At 33.9% G+C, this 21,360-nt stretch overlaps 4 protein-coding genes across 4 annotated transcripts; 3 read left to right on the forward strand and 1 right to left on the reverse strand.

Moving 5' to 3' along the window:
* The first annotated feature begins 580 nt into the window (after positions 1 to 580).
* On the forward strand, positions 581 to 5,904 carry LOC136411721 (uncharacterized transporter slc-17.2-like). Its single transcript, XM_066394431.1, has 7 exons — positions 581 to 766; positions 1,939 to 2,169; positions 2,629 to 2,803; positions 2,868 to 3,122; positions 4,988 to 5,264; positions 5,583 to 5,709; positions 5,767 to 5,904. The coding sequence occupies exons 1-7, from the start codon at positions 605 to 607 to the stop codon at positions 5,902 to 5,904; spliced, it is 1,365 nt and encodes a 454-aa protein (XP_066250528.1). The 5' UTR covers positions 581 to 604.
* Positions 5,905 to 7,368: 1,464 nt separating this feature from the next.
* Positions 7,369 to 9,356, reverse strand: LOC136410303 (26S proteasome non-ATPase regulatory subunit 5). The gene is made up of 6 exons (XM_066392395.1): positions 9,085 to 9,356; positions 8,581 to 8,968; positions 8,280 to 8,526; positions 8,033 to 8,221; positions 7,695 to 7,982; positions 7,369 to 7,641 (listed from the first exon to the last, which is right to left on the reverse strand). The coding sequence occupies exons 1-6, from the start codon at positions 9,264 to 9,266 to the stop codon at positions 7,448 to 7,450; spliced, it is 1,488 nt and encodes a 495-aa protein (XP_066248492.1). The 5' UTR covers positions 9,267 to 9,356; the 3' UTR covers positions 7,369 to 7,447.
* Positions 9,357 to 9,821: 465 nt separating this feature from the next.
* On the forward strand, positions 9,822 to 14,778 carry LOC136419248 (GRIP and coiled-coil domain-containing protein 2-like). The gene is made up of 6 exons (XM_066405462.1): positions 9,822 to 11,365; positions 11,601 to 13,215; positions 13,439 to 13,619; positions 13,669 to 13,897; positions 13,948 to 14,171; positions 14,564 to 14,778. Exons 1-6 carry the CDS (start codon positions 9,928 to 9,930, stop codon positions 14,735 to 14,737), a joined length of 3,861 nt encoding a protein of 1,286 aa, XP_066261559.1. The 5' UTR covers positions 9,822 to 9,927; the 3' UTR covers positions 14,738 to 14,778.
* Positions 14,779 to 17,548: 2,770 nt separating this feature from the next.
* LOC136408222 (elongation factor 1-alpha-like) lies at positions 17,549 to 19,700 on the forward strand. Its single transcript, XM_066389102.1, has 5 exons — positions 17,549 to 18,003; positions 18,062 to 18,384; positions 18,442 to 18,717; positions 18,936 to 19,154; positions 19,206 to 19,700. The coding sequence occupies exons 1-5, from the start codon at positions 17,574 to 17,576 to the stop codon at positions 19,341 to 19,343; spliced, it is 1,386 nt and encodes a 461-aa protein (XP_066245199.1). The 5' UTR covers positions 17,549 to 17,573; the 3' UTR covers positions 19,344 to 19,700.
* Positions 19,701 to 21,360: the final 1,660 nt, after the last annotated feature.

A 21,360-nucleotide genomic window follows, 5' to 3' on the forward strand; every position in this document is an offset into this window, starting at 1 on the left:
CTGTCATATAACTTTTACACATTACTAAAATTTCTCTTTGCTGAGACATCAGAAAACTGTTACAATTTTTTCTCCCAAAAAAAATTTTATTCTTTTTGGACTACACATTTCATAATTTCTTAAAATTGTGTGCAAATGTTCCTATTAAAGAATCATAAAAACATATGTGTGTTCAATAAATATGCAGATAGCCACGTTAAATACATAACAGTGAAATGTTAAATATATAAAAATGGCGTGATTCTCAAAAATTAAAATGTCTGTCTAAATTCTTCAACGCACTTAACTATTAAATTTTAAGTGAATATAATTATAGAAGCAAAAAGGAAATTTTGTCGCTAAATAAAAAAAAACCTCAGAAGGAATCCACACCAGTAGATAAGCTTTATTACATCACAAATAATCAGAGGAATTAACCATTGTTGACACATAATACTGTAGAAGTAGGGACTATTTGTTAATACACTTTTATGATGGGCTCTCAAATTTATAATATAGTTAATTTTATTGGGCTATTTCGTCTGAAAATATGAATTAACAGAACCTTACGTATAGTTGATTAGTGCATCAAAACAAAAAATTAAAGAAAGTAACGAAATTTAAAATGTCCTGGAAAATATGGAAGCAGACAAGACACGTGTTAATATTTCAAATGTTTATGGGTGCTTTCACGCTGTATATGTGCAGAATAAATTTAAGCATGGTAATTGTAGCAGTAAGGCAGAATCGATATGAAGTGCTGGCAAATGGTACCAAAATAAATATAGTAAGTAATAATAATGTTTGCAATATTATTTATATACAGTGTGGCAGTTTTGGATGGAACAGTCCATATAGCTAAGATGCCAAACATATGCGGCCAAAATCCTCGGGTACGTCGATTTTTATTTTTTCTTGCGGTTTTTTTTTATGGTAAATTCATGTATACAGGATAGTCTAAAAATCAGGTACGACCACCAATTTTGTTTTTTCAAATAGAAATACCTATTTTTTATCTCATTTTTGAATTCTACGTAAAATTCTAAGTGTGTTTCATGTACCACGTCCTATATCAAAACTCAACAGGTCTCGAGAAATTTAGGATTGAACATATCAAAAATTAAAACTTTTGATTTCTTTTAAAATTTCTTTAGTCCTGAAAAGAACCCATTGAATACAAAATAAAACAACTAGTAATTATTATTAAATTCTCAAATTAGATCCTACCTATTTCTTGATAGTAAGCAAGACGATGAATAAACTCCTATTTGACATTTTGATGCATTACTGGGGTAATTGTTTTTATTTCATTACGGATTCTTTCTTTCAAGGTTTTAATAGTTACTGATTGGTTAAAGCATGCATTACTCTTAAGATAACCCCATAGAAAGTAATCTAAAGGCGTGAGATCAGGTGATCGTGCCGGCCATTCAATTATCCATCGTCTCCCAATCCAGCATTCAGGAAAAATGTCATTTAAATAAGCCCTAACATCAACGTGGTAATGAAGAGGTGCTTTTTTGTATTAAATCGGTCCTTTTCAGAACCAAAGAAATTTTAAAACAATTTAAAAGTTTCAGTTTTTGATATGTTCAATCGTAAATTTCTCGAGACCTGTTGCGTTTAGGTATAGGACTTCGTACATGAAACACATTTAAAATTTTGCGTAGAGTTCAAAAATGAAATAAACAATTGGTGTTTCCATTTGAAAAAACAAAGTTGGTAATCGTACATGATTTTTGTACCTGATACCATGTACACATGAATTTAGCATAAAAAAAACCGCAAGAAAAAATAAAAATCGACATGTCCGAGGATTTTGGCCGCATATGTTTGGCATATTAGTTATATGAACTGTTCCATCCAAAACTTCCACACTGTATGTAAGTACTTTCATATGGATATGATAATTCAAATAAATATAAATAAGTGTGTATTCCAAGAATCTTTGAATTGTAGGGTCCAGAACTTGATTGGAGCGGAGTTGAGGGGTACCTTCTCAGTGCCTTTTTTTATGGTTTCACGGTAACACCCATAATAGGTGGAATTTTGGCGCGTTTTACCGGAGGGAAAGCAGCATTTGGCTTGACTGTAGCTGGTACTTCTACCATAACGTTGGTCGGTCCTTGGTTGGCTGAATGGAGTGCATATGCTTTGCTAGCCTCCAGAGTTTGCATTGGTTTACTAGAGGTTAGTAATTGCTCAGAAAACGCGAAAATTTTAAACAATTTTAGTATCGCAACCATCTTGAATCCTATGTATACTTTAAAATTTGATGTATTTTACATTGAGAAAACCTAAAAATGATATTAAGTGTATTGTATCCTTAAAAACCTTAAATACCTTAGAAGTCGCCACTATTGGACCGTAAAGCTGAAATAGAATTGGCATATTTTGTTCCTAAAATTACATTTCATGCTTCATGAGACCTTTTGAAAAATGGCACTCATGGATCCTGGCTGCCTTCAAATCTGATATGTTTTCACATTGCAAACCAATCTTTTTGTGTAGAATAGATTTTTGATGCATTTTTAGTGAATATTGTGAAACAGCTAATATCAGGTTGTTAAACATTCAATTAATCAAAAGATTAATACTTACGTAAATCTAAAGATTAAAACACAAATTTGTTCATCTTAAGTTTGATAGGGCGTAACATTTCCAAGTCTCTACATTTTGCTATCATCCTGGATTCCTCCTAATGAAAAAACTAGAGCCACCAGCATGATTCATGCAGGTAATTATGCAGGGACTATTTTCGCGCTGTTATTTTTTGGATATCTGGCAGAAGTGGCAGGTTGGCGAACTCTGTTTTGGTTCCCTGGTAGGTACCACTATATAAGTTGCTACGATTTTTGGATGGTTTGGAAAACAAACTTTGATTCCAGGAGGTTGTGGAATAATATGGTTATTTTTTTGGTGGCTTTTTGCTGCGGATAGCCCCGCAAGCAACAAATACATATCAAAAAAGGAACTGCATTATATCCAAGATTCATTGAAAAGCTTCGATACGACCACCAGAAACCCAGTACCATGGAAAAAATTTTTAGCTTCCGGTTCAGTCTGGGCTTTCAATGTAATCATATTTTGTGACTTATGGGGATTTCATACCATTGTGTCGCTGATACCAATGTTTTATGATGGTAAGTCAACAAATTAACTTACCAACTCTATGCTCAAAGTTAAAAAATAGTCAACTTTCCAAGCATAGAAAATAATAGTAGTACGAGGGTATAATGAAGGCTACCATCTCCAATGAAGAAATTGGAGCAAATCTCCCTAGGGGATAAGCCCCGTTATACAAGGTTATTTAACGAAAGCTAGGATCATCTGAAATTTTGTAGATTAATAGATGAAAATAATTTATTTTAATACAGAAATAAATCTCGAATTATCATATATTTCTCCTAATTATAGTTTCATATAATCAATTTTCGATTTCTTCCAACTACTTTACATATTATAGTATTAGTATGTTTCTATTAAATATCGGCAAATATACCTTGTGTTTCTCTAAAACGTCTGAGTTTCTATAATCAGAGGTAAAATAAATCATCTAAATCTAGCTCTATTAGAAATTCGACCGTTTCTTTGCACGCTTCAACGTGAACAGACGCCTCAGATACTTAAAGCCGTGTTGACACGGGTGGTGAACCACGATCGTGAATCATTCTTTCGTGGGGCACGAAAATATTAAATTGCCATCCGTTAAATAAGAAAATATTCCACGAATTTTAAACCATTTGCACGGGTCGTGAATTTGGTCAGTAGTGAACATGGCTTCCCCTAGAAGTGTGCTAGAAGCTAGTGTAGTGATGTGCCAGACCTTAAGACATTATCTTTTATCACATCATGGTACCATTGAAAACATTCAAAAACACAGAAGACAGCGTAGATGGTGGGTGAGGAAGTGGATTGCAAAGCGAAACATATCCGGAGCTACGCAATTCATTACCAAAGGATTACAAGGACAAGACCCAGATGACTTTAAGAACTTGCTTCGCATATCAGAACACAATACAATTTTTGGCGCATATATGTATGTACATCTTCAATAGAAACATCACTTTTTGCACTTCCATTTATTTTTTTTTAGCTCTTGAGCATACGAGCTCCGTGAATTTTTAAATGTATTATTTACATGAGCGGCTGTAAAATTTGGCAAATTTAATGCTTCTGCAATTTTACTGGCTCCTGCAGTACAAGCTTCCCCTCTTTTATATCCCTCATTTATAGTTCCTTAACGAAGGTTTATTTCTATAATACTTAAAAAGTTTTTAAGTTTCGGAGTCACTTATGCGCACCCATTCACATTGATGACCACTCCACGACTGAGTCAGGCAAAAAATATTTAACACGTTTGATACTCAAATTCACGATCATAATATCTTTCATATCAATTCGTTTCAATTCCTCTTTCACTAACGTTAATACTATTCAATGAGGCGTATCCCACGAAAACGTGATTCATAATCATGGTTCACAACCAGTTTAAACGCGTTTTAAAAGTAAGTGAATATCTCCTTGCTACACCGAAAATACGCCCCAATGCTTAAAATTTACCTGAATTTATAATGACACTTGTGTCACAATCGACTACTGTTACTGCGCCTTATTTATACATTAGAGGGAGAACACCCGGGGTTTCCCAGACAGGCCTTGATGACCAGACGACCCGAGCGGCCGGGAAACCCCGATCATTCAGATTTAAAATTAACTAGCCTGAAGTAACAAAAAATTTAAAAAGTCTTCTTATAGATTTGTTTCTGTAGAATACAGTGGTGCAACTGGCTTTTTTTAAAGTTGTTAATTTCGTACAAATGAAAGTCAATAGTAAAAAAGTGTGTCATGGCAAAAAACGGTTCATTAACATAAAAATACCTCATTCCCTGCAACTACTCCCTTTACGAATTAGAGAACATGAGGACATCTGATGTTCAGAGTATTCGGAGATTCATTCTAAATTAGATTAAGCTGACTTAATGACTTTCTTTCGTAAATTTTTCAGATATATATGATTTTGAGATATCTCAGACCGGTGTGTTATCTGCATTGCCCTACATCTGTCTTATCATATTTCTGGGGGTAGTAGCGCCACTTGCTGACGTAATTATCAAGAAAGGATGGACAACTGAAATTATCCTTAGAAAAACGTATATGGTTAGTGGTTATTTGCTTCAGGCTGTTTTCCTATTGGGAGCCGTGTATTGGAATGACATTTCAGGAACAGTCTTTTGTTTAGTCATGACTGTAAGCTGGAACAGTCTTACTATGGCGGTTTTAAGGTAAGGGTGGAATTTGTTCATAATAGCAAAGCGAAAGAAAGTGATAATTTCAATGTGTGTATTTAAATTGAATTTAGTAAACCGTACATTTTTGCAAAAAAAGTGATTTTAATTTGGTCCCCTAAAACAGCAATCGTTTTCCTCATTTAACCGACTTCATAATTCTACTAATTTCCCAGATCTCTTCACAAATCATCGGAAAAAATACACGCTCTACATATTGCTTTCATAACGTCTTTTTTATACATTTTAATATTTATACGTTAATTTTTAATTTTTTGAACCTATACTTTCATTTAGTTGGAATTGTTATTTTAGCTCTCTTCCATTGGATCTAACACGTCAATGGAGTAGTGTGGTGTATGGTTTCGGGATAACATGGGGCTCGATAGCAGGAATGTTGAGCCCTACAGTTGCAGGGTATATAGTTTCTTCCGAAAATCCGGTAGGTCATTATTTGGTCATATTGGAATTTTACTTCCTAAAATAAACTAATTTCCAGACTCTGGAACAGTGGCAAATCGTTTTCTACATAACAGCAGGACTTTATGTAATAGCAACAGTAGTTTTTCTCATATTTGGCTCAGTGGAAAGATTGCGATTTGATGAGACAGATGAAGCCAAAATCGATCTTAATTAGTGTTAATTGTTAAAATAATTAATTGCTCTATTATTGTTATTATGATTAAAGAGATCAAGAAATAAGCAAGTAATGCACCTTGACTCTGACTTTTATAATTCTGTTTAATAAAAATCTTTGTTCGTGTTGGAAATAACTATCTCTCAACGATACATGTTTCTGTAAAGAGAGTCTAGAAAATGATCGTCCAAATGTTAAACATGTATTCTAACTTGACTAAAATTCTACATTGTTTACTCAATTATTAGCAATAATTTATTTTTCATTTCTGTAAATTTTGCGAAATACTGATTCGAAAAAGAAACGTTTGGGCCTTTTTCGTAACGTTTGTGTGAAAGTTATTTAATGAGGGAGCTGGAGCAATGGGGTGGAAAATTCGCAATATGTAGATTGTATTCTATTTTCTTCCGTAAAGATGATCTTTTTTGATTAGAGCTACTTTCTTTAGACTTGCTATTTTAGATCAAAACGCATTACGATTTAACGATTACATTCTTTCGCTCTTTTGAAACTTCCCTGCCTTTTCGAATAATTAAATATCTCTGTTTCAGAGCAGCAAAAGGGGAGAACAACATTTTCAGTCCTTTAACGTACCAAAAAAAGTAAGGATCATAATGGTTGGGTACTGAAAACTGAGATTTTACAAGTATGAAAAAAAGAGACTCGGAGGTCAGTTTGATTTCATTTTTATATTTACTCAATTTTAGATTTATTTATTTGAGAAAAATGCGCAGATATTAAAACATTTGGGGAATCGGATTAACCAAATAGTAAATTTTATCATTTTTTACTTGATTTAAAACAATCTTTACACATTCTGATAAAAATGTGGTAAATAAATGTTTACCTGTTTTTAACCGGATACAATCCCGGACAATCATTATGTTTCTGTTTAATTAATCTTCAATTCTGCACAAATTTTTACTAAATTTTGTACGTATTTTCAGTGGAATTTGATAAATTACGTGAGTAAAACGAAAAGAAACGCGAAGATGCCATTAATACTGACAATCAACGCGTTATTCTTTTGTTTCCAAAGCCTGCTTAACCCAAAGCGTCGCACATTGTGACGTGTTATTTTAAAACCACGGGTCAATTTAAATGCGCTCAATTTAGTCAAGTTCTGTTTCCGTAACAAAAAATACCAAATAAAATCAATCGTAAAACTAGTGGTTTAAAAATTGCTTGTGTCTCGAAACGAGTCGATATATTGAATCTCTTTCAATGTATTGTAATTTCAGAACGTATAAACAAATTTAACTACACTTTGATTGTTTTAACGCTTTAACGAAATATTTAAAGTAAAACCGCGAACAAAACATGTTCTCTGCACTAACGCTTATGTTAATGCATTAGGAAGCACCTAAAAAGAACAGAAAGCGGAATAAGGAGATATATTGCTGGTTTTGTGGGAAGAATTTTGATTTCTACTTAGAAGACTTAATTGTATCTAAGAAGAATCTCTTGATTTGCAATAAAAAAAAGATGTATTAAAGTACTCCAAGCTGTGACAACATATATAATGAATTTAAATCATTAAAAACTAATCCCCTTCTATAGCAACTTCAGTCACTGCATGAACATAAAAAGGCCCTTCCTTGATGAACGCTTCGAACCTTTCTTGAGTGCTGCGATCAAAAACTTGCCCTTGTGATAACAATTTAACAATTTCATATTTGGCTTCTTTACAATCTTTTATAGTTTCAATGCTTCGGTCAAGCAAAAATTCAACTAAACCTAAAAAAGAAATCTCCCTGCATCACTCATAACAACTGCTAAACATTAAATACCTGGAGTATTTTTAATGGCTTCTTGTCCCCAAATCTGCCCAGAAATAGCGTTTAAAACCCCCAATCCTGCTAGACGCAGCTCTGAAAAAGGATTTTTGGCATATTTAGTAATAATTTCCATGGGCTCTGCCCCTAGGAGTCTGAACCATTTTTCTGTTATTTGCATTATATCAAGTCTACTATCACATAAGAGATTTTCTATACAATTCAGAGCACGAATTCGTGTTTCTGTAGGCAGAGATGGTAGAAGTTTTGAAATGGTTCTTATAATTCCCTCCATTTTGGTTCCTACAATTTTTGGGCTGATTTGGCTTAACCAAAAATCACAGAGTAATTACCAGTAGAATCTAAAGCAATTTTTCCTTGACAAGTTTGACCAATATACCCAATCACATCTAGTGAAACTCCAATAAGAGTCAAATCACTGCTTTCAATGTTGGAAAATAAATGATCAAACACTATTGGATGCTTTGCCAACAATTCTCTAGGTTTTAGATGCCCCACATGACCAAAGAATTTTAAAATTCCTAAAGAGCATAAAATTTAAATTCTAAGGTAAAGTTAATACATAGTAAAAGACTTTACCAGGCTGACATAATTGCATGGTAAGTTCATCTTCATTTATCCAAGAAAATATCTTGTTTAAAACCCCAATTTGATCCAAAAACATATACCCATGTTCACTTTTAACAAACTGGGACAAAATTTCTATAATATTCATTTTAAATAACACATCATTGCTCCCAAGCTCATCAATAATTTTTGAAATTAGACCCGCAGATTTAAATGTGTTGAAGCTATAGGTAGATTCTGCTGAAACTGTTATGATAATCTGGCCAAGAATATTAATCAAAGACAAAGAAAACCATGTTGGATTATTTTATACCTCATATACCCTAAGCCGCACAACTTCATTTATACTCATTACCCTTTCGAGTTGCAGCAGCATTTCATTACTAGTGATTTTATTGGCTCCAGGAACAGTGTTTCCCAGTGCAATTATGATATCAGCAGCCTTTTTTGCCACTCCTAAATTATTGTCTCCTAGGCATAATACAATATTGTTTATCAATGCAGATTGTTCACATAAGGAGCACAAAGCCTCTTCATTAGAAATTGACCTTTCAATTTCTTTAAGAGCCATAAGTTTGACTGTGTGGTATGGATGAATAAGTGCTCTTTCTAATGAGGTTTTATATTTGGTGGTGCTTTCACCGAGATGTAAACTGCTAAGACATAGGGAGAGCACTTCACATGCTAAGTCCACCTGTTCTCTGAAAGGATTTTTTTTAATGTAAAAATATCTCCATTTCTTAGTTATTAAACTGACATTTTAATGATTTATGGGTATTGGAAAATAGTGGTTTTACACTTTCTTTGCTATACTTACGAATTGGAGTCATTCAAGCAATCAAATACCACAGGAAGTTGTAAAGAGTTGGAAATTCTGGAAGTTTCTTCATGGGGCAAAGCTTTAAGATGGTCTCTCAGCTCACTTAAAGTAGAAATTCGCAGATCTTCCTGTGATAAATTAGACAATTTGCTAGTAAACCATTTCTCATCTGAGGCCATGTCTTCAAACGATTATTTGATATTAAATAATTAAACCAAACCCGTCTTTCTCAGGGTTTTGATTTTTTTGTCGTGTCACTATTTACAAACACATAACAAAATTTCCCTATGAGATGGTGACAGTCAATGCCGTCAGCTGGTTGTCAAATTTATCGTGTATGCGCATGCTTCTTGAAACTGTTTTGATTTTCAAAAGATGGACGTATTCCGGTCGATGTAGCATTTAATGAACAGTTGATGAATTCGAATAGGTTCGTCGCACGTTAGGCCTGAAGGGTTACTTTTGAATCTATCAATCAAGATCAGGAAGTTGCATAATTTGACTTTGTCTACTGAAGATTTTGAATTACCGTTAAAATTCTTTCGCACTTATAATCTAATTCAATATATTTCACAGATACTAACGGAAGAAATTTAATAATATTAAGTTGGGAGGTGTAACTAGAACGATTCTTCTTACACGCTTACTGCCAACATGAAAATAATTTTAAAAAATTGACATTAATAACCAGGTTTGCTAACCAAAAAAATTGAAAGTTTATTTACTAATTGGATGTCAAAAATTGTAAAAATCTGAGGATGTGTCACAAAATGGACTTTTTTGGGCAATAAAATATAATTTTAAGCGGTTTTTCAGGCATTTCAATTAATAACAAGAAAGATGGAATCCCAGGAAAGTAAAAAAGTTAACTTGGAAGACTTGTCAAGGGAAGAATTACTCAAAAAATGCAAAAACCTCATAGCTCTGGCCCAAAAGGCCAAAATTTCCAAGGAAAGTCTGCAAGAAGAAAATAACAATTTGCGGGAACAACTGGACAAACAACTTACAAATGATGCCACCACAGAGTTAATTGATACATTAACAAATGAAAAGTTGTCTTTAGTAACTCAAATTGAAGACCTAAAATTAAAAAACAAACATTCAGAAATTAGCTACAATTCATTATTAGACCGAATACAATTATTAGAAACTGAAAACACTTCCTACCATAGACAACTAAAGAGACTTGAAGACGAGAATGAGCAGCTCCTTTCTGATATGTCGACACTGGAATTTCAAATTTCAGAGCTTCGTAAATTAGACATAAAACAAAAAGAAGAATTATTGGAACTGGAGAAATCCAATGGAGACGCTGTAAAGGATTTACAGAAAAAAATAGCTGTAAGTTTAGAGGAAGTTAGAAAACTTAATGGTAATTTAAAAATGAAAGAAAATGAGGTATTGGAGTTATCACAAGAATTGCAAGCCGAAAAAATTATTAGCAGTAGTAATAAAAATGAAGGCAATAAAAATTGTGATAGTCATGTTAAGGAAATAAATGAACTCAAGCTTAAAAATGATAATTTTAATCAGCAGTTAAAGGATGTGGAGAATATTAATGATAAACTAAAGGACAAAGTAGCATTGTATCACTCAAAACTTAAGAAATTCATCCTGATGTCCAAAGAAATTAAACAGGAGAAAAATCAAGTCTTACAGATATTTAAAGCATACACAGAACAGATAAAAGATTGGAAAGAACAGCTTTTAACTGCAAGCCAACATCTTATTATGATAGTTAGAGATCTTCAGAAAGAAAACAAATCACTGAAAAATGAGACAAAAATACAAATTGACCTATTTGAAGCAGAAAATAGGAAATTAAAGGAAAATCTAAAAACTCAAAACAACATTGATGCTCTTACAGAAAGCCATAAAACTGAAATTGATAACCTAAATATTAGCTTAAATGAATATGTCAGAGAATTAGCTTTGAAAACAAGCATTATTGAAGAAGCAACTGAAAGTATTAAAGTTCTTGAAGAAAGTAAGAAATTGAGTGAGACATTCCAAAAACAACTGGTAGAAAGAAATAGGGAGCTTGAACAGACATCTGCAGCTTTGATTCTAAGTAGAAAGGAAGTATATACCTTGAATGAGGCTCTAAAAAGATCTATGGATACTGAGAGAAGACTGGCAGATCAGTCTGGTGAGGAGATCCTTAGATTAGCCCAAGCTAATAAGATTTTAGAGGAAAAAGTTACCATTTTGAAGGAGGAATTGGAAAGTGTTCAAAAAAGAATACAGGTTGATAATTGTACTCGAATTGCAGAGGAAGGTAAATATATTTTCATTGAACAGGTGAAAATAAAAGCAATCACTGAAAATTTATATCTCACTAAATTAAAAGTTCTGATAAGGTTTGTAGATTAGTTTAATTCAGATCAACAAGGTCTATATAATTCTGCTAAATTTGTATACTCTTTACAGTCATTAAAAACTATATTAAAAATTCAATGAACTTGTCCAGTCTTAAATCTGGTTTTAATATCTAAAATTAATTTAATTTCAAGGTGTACCTTCAACAACTCCAGAAAACGACGTAAATCTAAAACGTGAAAATTCTGAGCTTCTTCTTGAAATGAACCAAATGAATCAAGCCCTGAAGGAGAGAGGAGAAATTATATCTCAACTTGAAGCACACTGTGAGGAAATTAAGAAGAAATTACAGGTATATGAGTCCCAAGCAAACCGAAATGTAGATTCAATTAGTGAAAAGGAAGAAACTATTAGAGCACTACAGAGTGAACTGCAAACATTGAAACAGCAAAGTAACATACATAATGATTCATCTAAAGACATAGAGATTGCTAATTTGAAGATAGAAATTACAAATTTAAAAGAAGCTTCACATGAAACAAGCTATGCAGAAAGTGAGAATATGTCCACTTCCACTATTTCCAGATCAGAAGAGGCAAGTCGCTTGAAAGATCTAGAAGGATCTTGGGAGGAAAGATATGGAAAGCTTCGCACTTTGGCTATTAAGTTAAAAGCAAAAATCAGAGATCAAGTGAATATTATTGGACAATCAGAAAAAGAAAAGGAAGATTTAATGAAGAAGCAATCACATAATGTAAAAACAATTCAAAGTCTTCAAAACCAAATGGATGAGCTTCAAGATACTTTAGACCAGGTTAAGACAGAGAATAAACAGTACCTCTCTAAGCTGAATTCAGTGGCAGAGACTATATCAAAAGACAAGCAGTTGTTAGTAGAAAATGAAGAAACGATTAGCAATTTGAAAAAGGAAATTGATGTACTCAGCACTGAGAAACAAACTGTTGAGAACTGGAAAAAAGAAGTTGGAGCCAAAGTTAAAACTTTGAGGAAAGAACTTGAGGCTAAGAATGTATTGCTCAAAGATGCTGAAGGTAAAATCTTAAGGCTGGAAGAAGAAATAGAGAAAAAGGCCGGTCAGTTAAAAATTGAGGAGGAGAGTCACAAACAAACCAAAAATCTGTTGGAACAGTCCAGTACAGAAAGCAAAAGAAATTCTGTACTTAATTTGGAAATGCAGGACTATGAAAGAAGCGTGAAAGAGCTTACATTGAAGATTGAGAAGCAGAACAGTGAAATTGGCAACTTACAAACTCAACTGGATCTTCAGAAAAACACCACAAATGCGTTGAGGGAACAAAACAAAACTTTAGAAGAGAGAATTGAAGAAGAAGAAAAACTAGGCAATTCTACTAATCAAGAAATAAACGCCTACAAGAAAACTATATCAAACCTAGAAGATATTGTGCAACAAAAAGAAATTAAAATACTAGACGTCACAAAACTGTTGGAAACTGTGCGGTCTGAGAATGAAGAACTTTCAACTGAGCTCTCGAAAGTTATAGCTGAGCACCAAAAATCGCTTAATCTTTTGAAATCTGAAAGAGACCAGTTGAGGAACCAATTATCAAGCACCCAGCAACACTTAAGAGACGCTCAAGATGTACTAAAATTAAGGGAAGATGAGTTGGGGGCCATTAAGGGCGATTACGAGACTTATAAGGTGCGTGCGCAGAGTGTATTGAAGAAAAGTCAAAACCGGGATCTTGGATTGGAAGAGAAATTAAGTGAAGAGCTCAGTTCATGTAGGGAAGAAATTGTTAAGCTGAGGGAGGAGCTTAAGCACGTTAGGTAAGTTGAGATTTTAAAAAAAGTAAGTACTGTGTATGGGTGATATAGAAGTTAGAAAACACCTTAACATCACAGCTAAAATGATATTGAGAGAAACCAATTGTTACATTTTGTTTCCTATTGACTAAAGTACCTCAAAGACCAGTTTTGAGTTTATTAACGCTAATTTCCATCCAATCGCATACAATATTGAACATATTATCATGGCACTGATTTGTTCTAGTGAAAAACTGGAAAATCAAGAAATTAACAACAAAAAACTCACATTTGAGAAAGACCGTTTAACAAAACTTTCACTGGAATTAGAAACTGAAGTGGATGAGCTTAAAATATATAATGAGCAGCTCAGTGTAAAGCATCAGAAGGCTCTTAATGAGCAAGCAGAGACCATTCGAAACCTCAAAGTACTTTTATTTACTTTTCTTAACATATCGTTATCATAAATCTTTCCAGGTTCATGCCGAAACTTTATCTCAGTGCTATCGCCAGCAGTTATCAGAACAAGAAGTGCGTCACAATAGAGAAATTATAGAGCTGCAAAGCCGAATTGAGAAAACTCCTTCCCCAGAGACCATTCCTGTGCATCCCAACATGCCTCGAGAAGAGGGAGAGGGATCTGAGAGTATAGAAAGTAATCCTGCTTTGAACAATGTTCACCCAATCCCCTTGGAAAGACTGCTGGGTAGGTAAAAAGTTCGTCTGAATTTTTTGTGCTTTAACGTTTTTTTTTAGATTCCAAGTCTGATGATGAGGTTGTGCACTTGAAGAAATCGTTACTAGAGCAGGAATCTAAAGTAATTCATTTAACGGCGTTGTTGTCGGATACGGAGCAGGATTTGGCGAAGCATGTTCAGATGAATAAGGTGCTTAAAGAAGAAATTAGAAGGCAACAGAGGTCTGTTGAAAGAGAACAACACGCGGAGAATTTAGAGTATATGAAAAATGTAGTTATTAAGGTAAGTTATTTGTGTATGTGTCTTATTTGAGATTTTTTTACCTCCCTCTAAAAGGACTTCGATAGAAACTGTTAAACTACTTTATTATATAGATAGCATCAGTTCAAGTGAAAACATAGGGTTGTGCAAGTGAGAGGAGGACCGTACAAGGTTTAATATATTTCCGACAAAGACCAATGAAGTGGACAAGTCAATCAGGCCGTCATCTTTACTTGGATGCTTAAATTAGTATCGGTTTCGCTGCCTTCGCGGCAGCTCGTTAGTCTTTGTTGAAGGTACATTAAACTTTGTACGACTATCTCCCACTTGCACAATCCCTATGTTTTCATTTGAATTGGTGATACCTATATATTTTTTTCAAAATTAATCCTTGAGATTTCTATTTCTTTCAGTTTGTTACATTAAGTAGCGGCGACGAAAGGACTCGGTTGGTCCCAGTATTAAATACAATACTAAAATTAAGCCCTGAAGAAACGCAGAAACTGGCCATGATAGCGAAAGGCGAACCAGGGTTAAAAGCATGGGCAAATTACTTACCTTTGTGGTCTCCTAATAAACCGCAATAGATTTATTACATGTGTATTTTAAACTTAAATCTAAGTGAAAATGAAAGTAAAATTTTATTTATTATTATTACAGATAGTGTTTTTATTATTAATCAAACTAACTAAAAGTTTAATGATATACTCCTAAATAAGATTTTATTAAGAAAAGAGTGGATTTTTGGCTATTGAAATTGCATTCTTCAGGTTCTGAGGTGAGGCCTTGAGATGGCGTTGAACCTGAGTGAATATGCTATGATGTAATTTCATTTTACGTAGAAGTGGGTACAATGTGAGTGAAGTTTGTTTGACATTTCAAAACCAAATATTATTTTTTACTTAATTCCTTCAATTATTTCTATTAATTGGTAAGTCTTCATACTCAATTTTTCCTCATCTGTCAGTAATAATCATCTGCAGCCGATGGAATGGCTGCTACGCAGATTTGCTTGCACATTTCCATTTTGTGATTTGACTACATTATGAATGCTTCTGCGTAAACGCTAAGAATTATTAACTTAAGCTGTTTTATTGAAAACTGCTAACAAAAATTAAATGCAAGAAGCGTTCATTTGATTTATTTTTATTACAGAACCCTTTCAGTGAAAAGCTCACGGGATTCATGTTTATTATGTCAATTTTCGGCTTTAAATATGCCGCCTGCAGGTGTCCCAGCACCTGTCGAAAAGGGCCGCAAAACAAATTACAGACTTCATTATTCGAATTTGTGACAATTATCATAATTTAATGAAAATTACTACTAACAAAACTCAATAAGAAAAACTTGAACATAATTTTTCTGCCAATATCAGTCTGTCTGAAATCCGCGATGAGAATTCAAGAAAATCGATGAAAATCTCCTTGACGTCACATCCAGCCAAATTGACGCACACTCATTTCATCTTCAGCGGTGCTTTTGACCATTTCACGTTTTTGCGGATCTTCTGAGCTTTTCGTGATTTTTCACAGGTAAGTACAATTCCATTAGAAATTTCACAATTAATTAAATTTTGATCTTGGAAATTCATTGAATCCATTAAAACTGCTTGGGAATGCTCCAGAGTTTGATGTTTTTTCAGATAAAAAAATGCCAAACGCCCTTTTCAACCTGTTTTTACATACCAATTTGAAAGACTTTAACGAAAACTATTGACCAATTATCATTCAAAAATCTTTTTTTTTTTTAAATACTGAAACCGCATTTTCAAAAAATTGCTTTGCATTGTGCAATAATAATATGCTTGCCCAAATGATAATATTGCTTCCAGTTAACTTCGAGCATGGACATTTGAGACAATTCTTTTTCTGGGTGTTTAGATAAAACTAGTCTATTTTGTGGGTATTTTAGTTATTAATTGGGCTTTTTGGAAGATTCTAGTATTGATTTTTCAACATATATTGACCTACATTAACGCCTCAGTGTTTGTCGCAAAAGCCGTCTGGGAATAATCGACCGGTCCCGCACTGGGTCTACACACAGCTGAGGCTGCAGTCTGTGCGAAAATCAATATCAAGAATAGGTATGCTCTTAAAAATCCACGGTAATTTGTCCCCTATCTATCAACAATACTTAGCCATCACGGTTCTACGATCATAAGGTACCAGGCATTATTTGAATCAAAGACAATATTATTCACCCATTCATTCATAATTATATACCATAATTACAGCACTACATATTGGGAATAGTTAAGTATACAGGGTGTCCGGAAATAACGATGAAATATTTTAGGAGGCGATTCTAAAGATTAAAATAATGAAAAAAGTTCGTATAAACGTACCTCAAAAATTGCGTCTTAAAGAGGCTAGAACCCCTTAAAGGAGAACTCTGAAGATGGTTATTCATAATAGATTGGAAACGGTTTGCACCAAAATTATGAAATTCGGTATTCTTTAATAGGTTGAAACGACAAAACTTTTTTGTGTTAATAATTACAGATTTTAGTCAAGAGCGTCATACACAGGGAGTCTCCTAAGTAAATGTTGCCCTAACTTTTTCATTTGTGGCATTTCTTAATTTTATAAATCAAATTACAGAATCTAAAATATTTTTAAGTGAAAAAGATCTTATTTCATCTTGTTAGGATACACCATTTTCCAGAAAGAAATTAATTTTTATAACCCGATGCACGATTAAATAGGCATCGAAATGCATCTTAATAAACATGTAGGCACCTTTGTAATAGAAAAATTTCTTTATTACCCAGCAAGAACAAGACTAATATTATTAAGAATTTATTACTTATTCACATTAAATGTTGGAAATCGCTTCCGTTCATCTTAATGCATTCTCTATTTCTTTCAATCGTAGATTTCGATTTCCATGTAATCCTGCATAAATTTATAAAAATTCATTTTTCTAGAAAACAGTCTATCCTAAAAATGAAATAAGCGAATCGTTGTTACTTAAAAATATTAGAGATATCGTAATTTGATTTCAAAAATTAATAAATGTCACAAACCAAAAAGTTAGGGCAACATTTATGCAGGAGACCTCTGTATGTGACGCCACTGACTAAAATCTGCAATCATTAACACAAAAAAAGCTTTCCTAATATAATTTATTACATTTTATTATAATTATTATTATAATTTTAGCGCAAACTGTTTCGAAAATATTACGAGAGAACCATTTTCAGAGTTTCCCCTTTAAAAGGTTTTAGCTCCCTTAAAAAGCAATTTTAGGGCTATGTTTACTAGAACTTTTTTTATTATTTTAATATGTAGAATCACCTCCTAAAGTGTTTTAACATTATTTCTGCACGCCTTGGATAAGATTGTTCAAAAGTAATACAAATAAAAATTTTCTTATCCGAGATCTTTTGTCTCTTTAGTTAATTGAAAACCACTGATTCCCATCATGGGTAAAGAGAAAACTCACATCAACATCGTCGTAATCGGACATGTCGATTCTGGCAAATCCACCTCCACCGGTCATTTGATCTACAAATGCGGAGGGATCGACAAACGCACCATTGAGAAATTTGAGAAAGAGGCCCAGGAAATGGGCAAAGGATCCTTCAAGTATGCCTGGGTCTTGGATAAGCTGAAAGCCGAAAGAGAGCGAGGAATTACCATTGATATTGCCTTGTGGAAGTTTGAGACTGCTAAATATTACGTGACAATTATCGATGCTCCTGGGCATAGGGATTTTATAAAAAATATGATTACTGGGACTTCTCAAGCTGACTGTGCAGTTTTGATTGTTGCTGCTGGAACTGGGGAGTTTGAGGCAGGGATCTCCAAAAATGGGCAAACAAGGGAGCACGCCCTTTTGGCATTTACTTTAGGTTAGATTTAGTTTCTTATTCCTTTTGCAATAATATTTCACGAAATACTTATATGTAGGTGTGAAGCAACTGATAGTGGGAGTAAACAAGATGGACAATACAGAACCTCCTTACTCTGAGGCCCGTTTCGAAGAAATCAAAAAAGAAGTGTCTTCATATATCAAGAAAATCGGCTTCAATCCGGCCGCGGTTCCATTTGTCCCGATTTCCGGGTGGCATGGGGACAACATGCTGGAAGCCAGCGATAAAATGCCGTGGTTCAAGGGATGGACAATTGAGCGTAAAGAGGGCAAAGCGGAAGGCAAAACTCTAATTGAGGCTTTTGACGCCATTCTACCTCCATCTAGACCCACCGAGAAACCTTTAAGGTTACCTTTACAGGTAAACTTCTGATCATGTGTGTGTATTGTTTCCACATAAAAAAGTTGTTTTTTTAAGGATGTTTATAAGATTGGTGGAATTGGAACAGTTCCAGTAGGTCGTATTGAAACCGGTATTTTGAAACCTGGAATGGTCATAACTTTTGCTCCAGTTGGATTAACTACTGAGGTGAAGAGTGTGGAGATGCACCACGAGGCTCTCCAGGAAGCGGTGCCTGGCGATAATGTTGGATTCAACGTAAAGAACGTTTCAGTTAAGGAATTGAGACGTGGTTTTGTCGCTGGAGATTCGAAAAATAATCCACCTAAAGGGGCCTCTGATTTTACGGCACAGGTACAAAAAAATGCTTTCGTATCTTCAAGGTAAACTTAAATAAAATGATATGATTAAAAAACATATAAAAAAAATTAAAATAATGAAAAACCAAAAGAATTCAAAAGGTGAAAAAATGGTAAAAATAAAAAATAGAGAAAAAAACCTTTACTCACATTTCTATTGCAGGTCTAAACCAAGTTAGTTCAGATTATTGTTAGATTGTAATTTTCCTTTAGGTTATAGTTTTGAACCATCCAGGACAAATAGCGAATGGATACACTCCAGTCTTGGATTGTCACACAGCTCATATCGCTTGCAAATTCGCTGAAATAAAGGAGAAATGCGACCGTCGTACTGGAAAAACCACCGAAGAGAATCCCAAGTCCATTAAATCTGGCGATGCGGCTATAGTAAATTTGGTACCTTCGAAGCCGATGTGTGTGGAATCTTTCCAGGTATTTTTCACTAAGTTTGTAGGGATCGATCTGAATGTTTTTTTACCGCAGGAGTTTCCTCCTTTGGGTCGTTTCGCTGTCCGCGACATGCGTCAAACCGTTGCAGTGGGGGTGATAAAGCAAGTGAACTTCAAAGACACTGCTGGTAAAGTCACGAAGGCCGCGGAAAAGGCCCAGAAGAAGAAATAACTAGACTTAGCAAGGACTTCTGCAGAAGGCCTCTTCATCAATAGATTCTGTTACTTTTTTAGATTCCAGCTTATTTATTTTCATCGCAAGGAGTTCCGGAGGAAAACTTGCTTTCAGATATGTTCTAGATTTTTTTGATAATTTTTTCCACAGACCAACATTAACTTTATTGACCGGTGATTGTCTGTTTTTCGTTATATAATTTTGATAACAACTTTAAGTGATCTCATAGTAAGTAAATGAAGTATGATTAGTCTTTTCAGTTTGTTGTAAAATTGATGATGCACTCGCCATCATTCGAGTGAAAATTGGCTTATTCTGTTTAATATGTCCAATAAACATTGGAGATCCCAGTAAGTTGAAGATTTTTTCTTAGTTAGTATCACTATGATATAAACGAATAGAAAAATGGATCATATAAAGGCAGAATTCTGTGCGTTTCTTGATAATGGCGAACGTTAATTTTCGAAGGGATTTTTTCGTTTTGCGCCATTTAATGCAATGTCAGTTGATTTAATCAACAGCGGGATCTATGCATAAATCAGGTAGACCAAGTCTGATCAGCGCCATCTATTTTCAAAAATCAGAAAAATTTATAGCGTAATGATATTCCTAAGATCCGACACCCCTTGACCATCCCATTTTTTGTACGGTATGCCACTATGAAATAAACGCTCTTATAATATATTTTCATTATGGAATTCTTTTAATAATGTTACAGAATTTTACTAATTTTATGGAATGTTAATTTTGGGCTTCAAATTTGCCGCCTGTAGGGTTCCAAGCGTCGATAGAAGAGGGCGTCAAAATCAATTAATTGATTGCAGTGACGTATTTCCGACCAAGCTGCATTATCTGATTTTATGATTATTGCTTATTAATTAATTGTAAATTATTACTAACAAAATTGAATAAGAAAAATACGTAAATATTTTTTCTATAATTTTCAATCCGTCTGAAAGCCATAAGTGATGGAAATTCAAGAAAATCAATGAAAATCTCCTTGACGTCATTTCCGGGCAAATTGACGCACACTCATTTCATCTCCAGCGGTGCTTTTGATCGTTCAGCATTTCCCCGGATCTTCTGAGCTTTTCCTGATTTTCCACAGGTAAGTGCAGTTCCATTAAAAATATCGCTATCATTTTAATTCAGTTATGATCTTGGAAGTGCATTCAACCCTTTAAAACCGCTTGGGAATGCTGCAAATTCAATATTTCATCAGATTAAAAAATGTCAAACGCCCTTCCAGCATTTGACATTTTGCCGGTGCAATTTTTGAAACAGTCCTCGACAATCTGGGCACTTTTCACCAATTTCAAAGATTTTTTTAACCCAAAGTATTTCCAAATATCATTCAAGTCATACTTTTTTGAAGGGGATTGAAGGAAGCGCGGTTTGGCTTTATGCAATAGCAAGTCCGCCTTGCAGTGAACTCCATGCTTAGATATTTAAGGCAACTTTCTTTCTGTATAATATCCTATTGTGCAAGTATTTTAGCTGTTAATTGCGTTATTTTGGAAGAGTCTAATATCGATTTTTCATTGTGCATTATAGATAGCTGGGCAGTAACTAGCTACTAACTAAATTACTTTCTTTGGTAACTAATAGCTACATAGATTCAAGCTACTTTTTTAGAAAGTATATTGTAGCTGTAATTTTTGGTTTTATGTTCGCTGTATTCAAGCTTACATGTAAGCTTACAATAAATTTGCATTGAGAATGTCTTCATTTGAATGTGTGGAGAACGCTGAAGTAAGTTAATATTATTTAGCGTCAATATTCAAATTAGAACTTCAATTCAATTTCAGAAAATTCTGGGCGTTGGAAATTATATATTTTTAATAGAAAGTAGGATTTGAGATCGCTATGTGGCCCACAAGTGCCGGATGAGCAGCAATTTTCTCTTTATTTGATCTTTCTGCTTTTTAATCGGGATATTTTAAATTCTGTAGGGGTGTTTAATTATATGAGAAGAATCTCTACAATTTAATTCTTGAGACAGAAAAGTTTTAAA

This window comes from Euwallacea similis, chromosome 1 (assembly GCF_039881205.1).
Source record: "Euwallacea similis isolate ESF13 chromosome 1, ESF131.1, whole genome shotgun sequence".
NCBI classification, from domain to species: domain Eukaryota; kingdom Metazoa; phylum Arthropoda; class Insecta; order Coleoptera; family Curculionidae; genus Euwallacea; species Euwallacea similis.

Coding starts and splice junctions, on each gene's coding strand:
- LOC136411721 (XM_066394431.1), top strand. CDS start 605: ATGTCCTGGAAAATATGGAAGCAGACAAGACACGTGTTAATATTTCAA. Junction 2,804..2,867: donor AACTCTGTTTTGGTTCCCTG/GTAGGTACCACT, acceptor CTTTGATTCCAG/GAGGTTGTGGAATAATATGG. Junction 3,123..4,987: donor GATACCAATGTTTTATGATG/GTAAGTCAACAA, acceptor TAAATTTTTCAG/ATATATATGATTTTGAGATA.
- LOC136410303 (XM_066392395.1), bottom strand. CDS start 9,266: ATGGCCTCAGATGAGAAATGGTTTACTAGCAAATTGTCTAATTTATCA. Junction 8,969..9,084: donor TGCTTGAATGACTCCAATTC/GTAAGTATAGCA, acceptor AAATCCTTTCAG/AGAACAGGTGGACTTAGCAT. Junction 8,527..8,580: donor TGCGGCTTAGGGTATATGAG/GTATAAAATAAT, acceptor ATTCTTGGCCAG/ATTATCATAACAGTTTCAGC.
- LOC136419248 (XM_066405462.1), top strand. CDS start 9,928: ATGGAATCCCAGGAAAGTAAAAAAGTTAACTTGGAAGACTTGTCAAGG. Junction 11,366..11,600: donor TACTCGAATTGCAGAGGAAG/GTAAATATATTT, acceptor TTTAATTTCAAG/GTGTACCTTCAACAACTCCA. Junction 13,898..13,947: donor CCCCTTGGAAAGACTGCTGG/GTAGGTAAAAAG, acceptor GTTTTTTTTTAG/ATTCCAAGTCTGATGATGAG.
- LOC136408222 (XM_066389102.1), top strand. CDS start 17,574: ATGGGTAAAGAGAAAACTCACATCAACATCGTCGTAATCGGACATGTC. Junction 18,004..18,061: donor CCTTTTGGCATTTACTTTAG/GTTAGATTTAGT, acceptor ACTTATATGTAG/GTGTGAAGCAACTGATAGTG. Junction 18,718..18,935: donor CCTCTGATTTTACGGCACAG/GTACAAAAAAAT, acceptor ATTTTCCTTTAG/GTTATAGTTTTGAACCATCC.